Genomic DNA, 11,004 nt, shown 5'->3' with positions numbered 1-11,004 from the left:
AGTGGATTCAGCACAGATCCCCGGAGCACAGGCCTCCAATTTGAATAAAAACCCTTCACTGCCATTCTTTCTCCTATATCAAGCCACTTTTGTACCTAATTGGCTAGCTCGTCATGAATCCCATGTGATTTGACCTTCAAGACAAGCCAACCTTGCAGAAACTTGACAAAGGTCTTGCCAAAGTTCATGAAGATAATGTCTACCACCCTGCTCTCACTGCCTCTACAAAAAATTAAATTTGTGAGAAACAATTTCTCATGTATAAAGCCATGCTGACAACACCTAGCACTTCCAAATGTAATTAGTTTCTTTCTCTCAGAATCCTGTCCAGTAACTTTCCCACAGTTTACTGCCTGTAATTCCCTCGCTTTTCTTAACTAAAAGCTTACTATTCTTCCTTCAGTCATTAGCTAATGATAGAAATATCTCCCCCAGGGTCCCAGCAATTTCTTCGCTAGCCTCCACAAAATACTTGGATGCACTTGGACAGGCTTCAGGGATTTATGCACCTTTTATACATTTTGTAACCAGCAGCACTCTTACAATGTGAATTCCCTGAATTCCCAAGCCTCCATCATCTTCATTATGGTAACACAAGACCTCACCCATCCGTACATGGACACCCAGATTGATCTTTATGGGGATCTATTCTCTCCCCAGTTATCCTGTCACCACCCCGTGTCCAGTTTCCAATAATTGCAAAAATATCAGCAATTGACATAATTCCAATGAGAAGCTGTTGCCAATTTTATGTATATGAAGTGTTTAGGACAAAATCCTAAAGTTTATGTCAATGTTTTAGTGCTTTTCCTTTGCAATTGTTTTGTAATATACAACAGCAAGAAACATTTGTGAATTGATGAAAATTTCGGACATTTGCTAATTACACTCTTAAACTTCACACGAAGCTACACGCTTTGATGACATTTTCTTAATTTTTGTAAGGGTCATTATATTCTCAATTATTTAAAAATTAAAAAAAAACAAACAAGTTGCTTTTAAAAGACTTCAGCTTCACCTTAATTTACATGTGTGCACTCCAATTTTTATTTCTGTAAAATTATTAGCTAAAAGTTCTCTCTTGGTCTGCCCACTTTAAAAATTCTTTTTGTTTAATGGCATCATGGTTGCCAGGAACCAGGGTTCTGACATTGGAGAAAAGTGAAGTCCACAGAGAATGGAAAGTTTTTTCTGGTAACTTTTTCCTCCAAGGTTGGAGGCAAGTGGCGTCACTGTGTCGATAACAGCAGGCCAATAGGAATTGAATGTTAAAATTGCAAAATATTCATTGTGATGCACTGGGCAGCATGGTTAGCATATTGGGCAGCGCAAGATTATTACAGTGTCAGTGACCTGGGTTTGAATCCAGCGCTGACTGTAGGGAGTTTGTATGTTCTCCCCGTGTCTGTCGGTTTTCCCTGGGTGTTCCAGTTTTTCTCCCACCTTCCAAAGCATAGGGGGCTGTGGGTTAATTTGGGTGTAATTGTGCGACAAAGGTTTAAATGGCCGGAATTGGTTTCTACCGTGCCGTAAATAAAAAAAGTAAAATTTAAATTCAAAGCTGTGTAATGCAAAATTAGAATGCTGAAATTTACTTTTCAACGAATAATTACTGACTGTTGATTTTTTTGTTGAAAACAGACAGGTCTGGGAAATTCCAGATTCCTTTGCGATGCCGTGTACAATAAAACAAGCTGGTGCGATCACTATTCTTTTGTGAAAGTGAGAATGCAATGTATAGAACTCCTTCGCTCACCAGCCTTGTTTTTTTTTTCATTCTTTAGCGTGGACATGTTTGAATTCACTCTGCAACTTGGCAGCTCCTCCAGTGTTCTCCAAAGGTCTATTTCTGTTTAAAACTGTCTTGCATACTGTGGATTTCATCTGTACGTAGTGATACCCTTACGGGTAGTGTTCATTACCTTTATAAGGGTTTTTAAAAATTAAAGTTGTCACATCACTGTTTTTAAAATCCATGCATTATCATGCTTTTATTTTCCTGTATTCCTGTATAGGCTGGAAGTTCCTTCGGGGACTTCAAAGTCAATAGGGCTATCATGCGATCAAGTTGCCGCCTGTCAGTTTATCTGAATTGTCCAGGTGCAGGCTGACAAAGAGGATCAACTCTCATTTCATCCCACTTCTCAGCACCTGATTTGCCGCAATAAGCATCACACTGATAATGAAAGCTATAGCAAATGCACAGATGAGACTCTTCCTTACGCAGGTCTGTTTGATTTGCTGTGTAGAGCATGCTGCAGATGGAAGCAAAAGAAGTTTATTCTCAGAATTCACACAAGCTGCACTATATTTTTCTGCCATGGGCCCAGCTGAGAACTAAATAAAAAGCTTGCCAGGTGAAGTGAATTCAATCGATGGCCAATTGAAAATAAGGCTAGAGTACGTTTTTACGCTCAGTTGCATATAATGGGAAGATTTGGATTTGTTTCTGGGAAATAGGGCAAGTAAAGTGAGCAGAAGGGGCACATCATTCATCCACAGTGATCGCAGCATATGCCATTTAAAATAATTATGGAAGGAGATTTTTAAGAAAAGGTCCTGCTGAGAAAGGGTAATTTCAGTGACTTGGAAGGGATCAAACACAGGTAGACTGGCAAAGGCAACATAGCATTAGAGAGCAAGGATAGAACTATGAATGGCAAAGGTAGAGCAGTCAAAGCGTATGAAGTTGGAAATAACTGTCAACACCAACTGCAGAAAAGAAATATATGACAAAATCAAGAGTAAATCACAAGGTTCTGCAGGCACTGTGGTTGGAGTAAAAACACAAGATGCTGGAGCAGCTCAGAAGGTCAGTGTCCTTTATGTAGCAAAAGCAAAGCTACATACTTTGAAGGTTGGAACGTCAGTTCTGTATCTTTGCTACATAAAGGACACTATTTGAGCTGCTCCAGCATCTTGTTTTTACTATGGTAAAATCAAAATTCATCTAATGACCAAACAAAATGTGTAGGAAAGCCAGGACATGGATATGTTATGAGAAGAGATTAGTAGGCAACTTTAAATTCAACAATGAAATGATTTGTAAAATTAAAGTGTAGCAATTAACTATGGAAATAATTTAGCTCATTAAAGAAGAGGTAGAAGGCACGGAAGAAATATTAAATAAAGAGTTTGTACCTACCTTCATAAGATAAGTGGATGATGTAAATGTTGCATGAAAGAGGGAGGTTTTGTGACAGATAATGATAAGAAAAGTCAATGAACTCATGGAGCAATTCATGCATGAGAAGAGATTGGAGAAGCTCGGTTTGTCCTCCCTGGAGTCGAAGAGGAATGGAGGAAGCATGCCTGAGATGTATAAAATGATGATGGTTATGGGTAGGGTGGACCACAGGAAACATCTCTCCATATCAGAGGTGGATAAAACTAGAGGACACAGGTTTAGGGTAAGGGAGAAAAGATTTAAAGAGGATATTAGTGGAAGCTTCTTTACCCAGAGAAGGTTAAGTTCCTGGAGTGCATGGTCTGAGAGAATTTGAAACTGGGTTGTTTTAAAAAGAGACTTGTGAGCACTTGAATTGATGAGGGACAGAAGTCCATGGACCAAGTGCTGGAAGGATGCCCACTGGGTCAGTGAGGATAGTGGTGCCAAATGACCTGTTCTGCTGCTGTCTAATTCTGTAATTCTAATACCTTTTCAGGACAGAATGCATCCTTTTTTGTTGGAAGTAGATAACATCAGTAAAGGCCTTGGTAAGCATCGCTTCAGTCTTTGGAGTGTGGCCAAGGTCTGGAGCTCATGGATTATTCAGGAAAGGAGAGTTTGATAAATTAGGGCAATATAGCTAGACAACCTAACATCAGGTGTCAACATTTTTAGTATCTATTATCTGGGACAATCATTAGGAAGCCACAAGAAGGTTGCCTGATTTTATCGAAGGGTCAATAATTTGAATGAGCAAAAGATAGTTCTAGAACATTTATTAACCACTTTCTACTGAGGAGTATTAAGAATAATTCCAAGCACTGTACTTCAGCAAAGATAGAAAAGATTTGAAATGGGTACTCGAGAAATTTAGTTTGAGGAGTGGATCAGAAAGTTAGGTGATTCACCTGGAAAGCCCTAAATTTGGGACTAAATGTCCCCAATGATGCCAGGTCTGATGGAGCAAACCTGTTGCGTGGGTCAAAAATGAGTTTCTACAAGCATAATGTCACTGCTTTTGATATTTACTGGAACAGATTTTGCAGAGGCTGTATTGAACTTACTGTCAATGTCAACAGGACATTCGTCCGGGTTCTCCACATGACTCGCTTCTTCTGTCATGATTATATTTTCTATGTCTTTCATTGACAAATGTTCACAGAATGCCTCATAAAGGAGTCTCTTCAGCTCTTCCACTGTCATTCTCTGCATATCGCACTGAAAGAGAAACCATCAAAGCCTGAAATTCCAGAGTAGAGAAACCATAACACAACTCTACCCTTTATACTCTCTCTCTCTCTCTCTCTCTCTCTCTCTCTTCTGCCTCCATTGGTCGCGATCGACCATGGGTATTGTGCCTCAGATGGTAACTGGTTGGTTTAGCAGCGTCAACTGTGGCTATGGAGGCTGACCCTGGCACGTCAAATATAGGGCATTGTTGAATTATTGCCCGCTGAGCTCTCCGCTCGTCAAACTGACTCAAGATCACTCTGTCACCTTGCTCCAGGTGTTGATGAAGAGCACGTTGCCATTATATCAACAGTAATAGTAGTTTCTTGCAGAGGAGATCTGGTTTTGCTGATCAGAGTTACTTAATTGTAACAAGCTGGAACCTTTCTTGATTCTCGCTTTTTTTATGCTTATCTGGACATTTTAGCCACTAATAATAAATATTTTGACTATATTTAGAATTGAATTGCAGAAAGAGCTCCATTGCACCTAATATCACTATGACAGAGTTTCCACAATTCAGTTTTTGATCAGTGTTCGGAGAAAACGTGGGCTAGAAATATGTTTCTGGCATGAAAATCTGCGTTGAGTCTGAGATGACCCACCCAAACGGTTGGAGTGTGTTCACACAAGATTTTCACGCCTACACTTCCTGTGATGTGCAAGTCGTGTTTATCATAGTTTTTTTTAAAAATAAAGTAAACCCTGAATATTTTCAGGAATCTTGATCACCGAATTATACTCTCTCACACCTGTCTGCCACTTCCTAAATGGAACGTACAAATTTCCGAGTGACTTTATTGAGTTTCATCTGGTATCATGTTTGGTGCAGTCATTGTGGGCCACAGGACCTGCTCCTCTGCTGTATCGTTTCCTAGTTTATGTGTCTATCCAGTCCTTAGACCTCATCCACATGCAAGGAAAATGACCGTGCCTACTGATACTTTTCAAGCTTTCTCGTGTGACCATTTGCTGCCACACTCGCTGCATTTGCTCGTACTCAAAGGCCTGGATCCTTCAGTTTTACCACAATGCATCAGTCTCCCATTGCTTGCAGTAGCGACATCCCAAACCTGATGCCAATCTGTGGGTTTCTTTGGTGTTCGTCATGCACAATACACTCATTTCTAAAAGGTACACTTGGACACACAACCTACTGGATCGAGGACTGTCGGTATAATTGAGGCCCACCTACCAAAGGACATGCAAGCGCAATTACATGATGCTCCTCGTACCACATCTATGTCATTTACTGTGTTTTTTGCCATCCAACTTCATCATTATCACTGATATCTCTCCATGCACACTCAACAATTACCACCATACTGATGAAACACACATGCACATTCCTCGCATCTTGCTTTTCTTGCTATTCCATTCAAACTGTCATGCCACACCAACCCTTTTTCCTCAACAGAGAGAAAATGACATAGAATTGCTGAAAGCAATTTTTTTCAACACATTTATGACTGTGCTTTGGTTTGTTCCTGTGTCTAGCAGGGTTTCAGAGATTAGTTACAGTCATAACTAATCCTCACCTCCCAGCCCCTGGACACTAATGGCCATAACTTGCAAATCTGTACCCTTGTGCCTTTCTCATCTCAAGAGATGTGAAGAATAGTACTGGACTGGTGTCAGCTGGTGAGTGGCAAGGGTTACCAGTTGGAGGCATGGAGTCTCTCTTTGCCTGATGAATGCCTAGGTTCCTGGCATTTTGGGAAAAGTAGAGATCTCTTAAACGACAAGCTCTGAACTTGGTGAGTCACCAGGCCAGTATGTATGCCAACTCCCTGAAAGGCAGGCAAGATCTCAATTAAGTTCTGCTTCAGATGAAGGCTGATTCACCTGCACATCAGGATGCTGGGGGCATTGTCTGACCTCCTTGAAAGCCTGAATTCATTATGCATGAGGTGTATCACCATGTACTGATGATGAATCACAATATTTTATTCAACAATTTGCACCATAGTATTCTTTTTTCTAAAAAAAATGGAAATGCAACTTGCAATTGAATTTCAAGGTTGAGGATTGCATTGCTTACTTAAGGAACAATATTATTATCTCAATCCAATCATTAATCAAAGAATGGTGATATGAAATACTTGAGTGTGACTTCGTTGGTTAACTCCTTGTACTGCCTTGATTGAGGTGTTTATGTCAGTCAGAAAACATTGACTGAAAGCCAAAGTATTTTTTTCCAGAGTGACAAACTAAAAATTGGATTTGTTCTGGAGCTGTGCATTTTAGAGACTTACTGGCAGAGCACAGGGTCAAGTTTGTGGGGGAGAAATATTGATTTGGTGAACAGCACTCATAAGATAACACAATTGAGAACCATTAAGTTAAGGTCAAATTTATTACCATCTGATTGCACAACCCGACAAAACCGTGTTCTCTGGTCCTCAGTGAAAAACAAGACACAGAACCAAATGTAACACACATACCGACAGACAATTCATAGGACATATATACAAATAAACATTGTTTTGCAAATATTAGTGTAGGAGTTTAGAAACAGTTATTATTTTAATGTTAGGAGTTCTGAAACAGTTACAGAAGGTAGAAAGAAAAAGCAAGAAAAAAGCTAAAATGTTCTTTGTGTAAAATGGAGCATGAAAAGCAGCAGAACAGAGTAAACAAGATAACAGGAATTTAAGAAATATGCACGTACACACACAAAGAGCTTGTTTAATAGGGGGTGGGGAAAGGAGGTGTGAGTACGGGATAGGAGAAAGTCGGAGTCAGTCAAGAGTCAGGCGAATAGGGAAAAGTGCCAAACCAATCCAAGAAGGATAAATGTAAGAAAAATGTAAGAGGAGGTGAATTGAAAAATGTATAAAAACAAAGAAGCTTCCCGCCCTCGGTGTACTTTCCCGAGGTAGGGAAACCTTGCAATGTTGTAAATGTAAATAAATGTTCTTTGTTCTCAACTTTTGTCTCGAACATATTTTGTGAACGTGAAGGCACTTCTCACATTAGTGTTTCAAATTCAGAGGACTCCAAAACCCAGCAGCCATAGATATGCACCACGACAAAAGGTTACTTAAACAAAAGTTGCTTTTAATTATCTTTGAACATGAAAATAGAATCAAACTTTAACTTCTCTCTCTTTCTTTGGCTTGGCTTCGCAGACGAAGATTTATGGAGGGGTAAATGTCCACATCAGCTGCAGGCTCGTTTGCGGCTGACAAGTCCGATGCGGGACAGGCAGACACGGTTGCAGCGGTTGCAGGGGAAAATTGGTTGGTTGGGGTTGGGTGTTGGGTTTTTCCTCCTTTGTCTTTTGTCAGTGAGGTGGGCTCTGCGGTCTTCTTCAAAGGAGGTTGCTGCCTGCCGAACTGTGAGGCGCCAAGATGCACAGTTTGAGGCGATATCAGCCCACTGGTGGTGGTCAATGTGGCAGGCACCAAGAGATTTCTTTAGGCAGTCCTTGTACCTCTTCTTTGGTGCACCTCTGTCACGGTGGCCAGTGGAGAGCTCGCCATATAACACGATCTTGGGAAGGCGATGGTCCTCCATTCTGGAGACGTGACCTACCCAGCGCAGTTGGATCTTCAGCAGCGTGGATTCGATGGTGTCGGCCTCTGCCATCTCGAGTACTTCGATGTTAGGAATGAAGTCGCTCCAATGAATGTTGATGATGGAGCGGAGATAACGCTGGTGGAAGCGTTCTAGGAGCCGTAGGTGGTGCCGGTAGAGGATCCATGATTCGGAGCCGAACAGGAGTGTGGGTATGACAACGGCTCTTTATACGCTAATCTTTGTGAGGTTTTTCAGTTGGTTGTTTTTCCAGACTCTTTTGTGTAGTCTTCCAAAGGCGCTATTTGCCTTGGCGAGTCTGTTGTCTATCTCGTTGTCGATCCTTGCATCCGATGAAATGGTGCAGCCGAGATAGGTAAACTGGTTGACTGTTTTGAGTTTTGTGTGCCCGACGGAGATGTGGGGGGGGCTGGTAGTCATGGTGGGGAGCTGGCTGATGGAGGACCTCCGTTTTCTTCAGGCTGACTTTCAGGCCAAACATTTTGGCAGTTTCCGCAAAACAGGACGTCAAGCGCTGAAGAGCTGGCTCTGAATGGGCAACTAAAGCGGCATCGTCTGCAAAGAGTAGTTTACGGACAAGTTGCTCTTGTGTCTTGGTGTGAGCTTGCAGGCGCCTTAGATTGAAGAGTCTGCCATCCGTGCGGTACCGGATGTAAACAGCATCTTCATTGTTGAGGTCTTTCATGGCTTGGTTCAGCATCATGCTGAAGAATATTGAAAAGAGGGTTGGTGCGAGAACGCAGCCTTGCTTCATGCCATTGTTAATGGAGAAGGGTTCAGAGAGCTCATTGCTGTATCTGACCCGACCTTGTTGGTTTTCGTGCAGTTGGATAACCATGTTGAGGAACTTTGGGGGGCATCCGAGGCGCTCTAGTATTTGCCAAAGCCCTTTCCTACTCACGGTGTCGAAGGCTTTGGTGAGGTCAACAAAGGTGATGTAGACTCCTTTGTTTTGTTCTCTGCACTTTTCTTGGAGCTGTCTGAGGGCAAAGACCATATCAGTAGTTCCTCTGTTTGCACTGTGATTCTGGGAGAACATTCTCGGCGACACTAGGTATTATTAACCTACTTAAGCCCCTTCTAATGCTAAGCGCATGTGTGTGTAAGGTCAGGAAAGTTCTTTGGTTCACAGTCCAATCTCACTGGTTGCAGGCAATTCTTGTACTGTGCACAGAAGTTAACATTAAAGTTCACCAGGCTTTGGAGCTTAACAAGTAAATGGTTACCACTCAGAAGGGTTCTTGTTGTTTTCAGAGAGTTTTTCTTGTTTTATGTCACCAGAATTCTGTTCTGTTTCTCCTATTCCAAGGGAAACACCGGGCAGCCAGTCCTCTCCTTTGACCAGGCCGTCTTCCAAAGCTCACCAGCTTGTCCCTCTGGAACTGATGTCTGTGTCCCTCCTCTCCCTCTCTCTCTCTCTGTCTCTGTCTCTCTCTCTCTTTCTCTCTCACACACATACACACACACCATCCTCTCTGAGAGCAAAGCCTGTTTTTTTTAATCCTCTTTGCCTGCAAAGATCACATGACCTTCCAGACAGTAAATGCTCTTTTCCAGACAAAGCTGGTACTGCCTGTTGTTACATTTGTTGCCTTTTCCAAATGACAGTCCATCATGAGTCTGAGCATCCTGCAAAAACTCCTGTGTTTTTAAAGTGTTCGTGTGTGACCTGCTCTTAACAAAACTTTCCAAATTTATCTCTCAAACACCTCTATATACTCTGTCACATTAGTCATGGTTGGTTAATGCGAGCAGTTCCTTTGGTCGTTCAGCATTCTCACTACCCGTGGGAAGTCTCTGATGCTCCTGTATCTCCTTCCTGATGGGAATCTTGTGGATCTGCATTGTAACAGTCTTAACATGTTCTTTAGCACTCACTGCTCAGTTTTTGCCATCATTGGGGTCCAAATCAAGAACTGGGTTTTGATTAATATAAATGCAAATATGGAAATCAAAGTTCTGAATATCAACCCATAAGAAATATTGCATTGATAGCTCCCATTGCAGCATGGTCTCCACTGTTTGGACCAACCAGAAATTGCTATCTACTAATTTATTGTTTCTCTCAGTAGGGCCTGGGAGAGAAGAGAAATTGTGCAGTTGGAGTTGGGAGAATGCTTGTAAATTTAACCCAATGACTCTGAAGGCCAAATTGCACAGTTCTAGTGATGGCAATGAAGGACTAACCAAGACTGTTTTTTTTAATCCTCTTTGCCTGCAAAGATCACATGACCTTCCAGACAGTAAATGCTCTTTTCCAGACAAAGCTGGTACTGCCTGGGGTGAATGCCAACTGATTTACAAGGTTACGACATGCAGCCAGAATAAACCACGCTCTTAAATGGATTGCGCATTTGAACAGAAACCTGGATAGTGAGTAAATGGCAATGCCTCAAAAATATCCCCAGCAATATTTAACAGGAAGAAGAACAGGGAGACAAAGTGACCACTTAAAAACACAGTCACTATCAGCTCCTTAGTGTTTTTGACAAAATCTCTACTTTGATCATTGAATTTCTCTTTGACGACTATAGGTGGTTGGAATTCCCACAAACATGTCAGTCGTCTGGAGGAGGCTGGCCAAATTAAGACTAGCCTATATGTTAATTATAGTAAAGTGATGTAAGTATGCTACTTTCAGGCATTCAGGGTTTGGAAAGTATTTTCTGATCAACTTTTAACGGGAAAACAGATAGTCAATAATACTTCTGGTCCTCCCTTTTTAAGCTAGGATCTGTCGTCATTATCTCATTGTTACATAATGTGTATATTTCACCACATCCCTTTTGTGAGTTCTGATGAATATCGATCAACATGATGATTTTGTGATTTGCATTCAGACAGTGAAGAACTAGCTTTCCAAGCGTATCTACTTCCATTTGTTGTAATGAATCCTGAATCTCTTTACCACTTGGATCATCAACCATATTCAGTCTCAAGTCGTACACTCTTGTTTGTTCATGCTTTGCCTTTGTTAAGCATTGCAATTACCTTTGGGTGCTTATATCTTTCGGTTGTTCTACTGGTGATTATGTATGCTTTCATTATCAGTTTGGTTTCTTGTA

At 41.4% G+C, this 11,004-nt stretch overlaps 1 protein-coding gene across 1 annotated transcript in view; it reads right to left on the bottom strand.

Moving 5' to 3' along the window:
• Nucleotides 1-1,961: 1,961 nt before the first annotated feature.
• LOC138761300 (calcium-binding protein 7) overlaps nucleotides 1,962-11,004 on the bottom strand; it is an 85,499-nt gene continuing 76,456 nt past the window's right edge. The window contains exons 4-5 of the mRNA XM_069933198.1: nucleotides 4,234-4,387; nucleotides 1,962-2,255 (exon numbers count right to left, since the gene is read on the bottom strand). Of these exons, the coding sequence (XP_069789299.1) occupies nucleotides 2,128-2,255; nucleotides 4,234-4,387 (282 nt within the window). The 3' untranslated portion in view covers nucleotides 1,962-2,127. The remainder of the gene's footprint in view (nucleotides 2,256-4,233; nucleotides 4,388-11,004) is intronic.

This window comes from Narcine bancroftii, chromosome 4, assembly GCF_036971445.1.
Source record: "Narcine bancroftii isolate sNarBan1 chromosome 4, sNarBan1.hap1, whole genome shotgun sequence".
Lineage (NCBI taxonomy): Eukaryota > Metazoa > Chordata > Chondrichthyes > Torpediniformes > Narcinidae > Narcine > Narcine bancroftii.
This window is presented reverse-complemented; position numbering and strand designations above follow the sequence as displayed.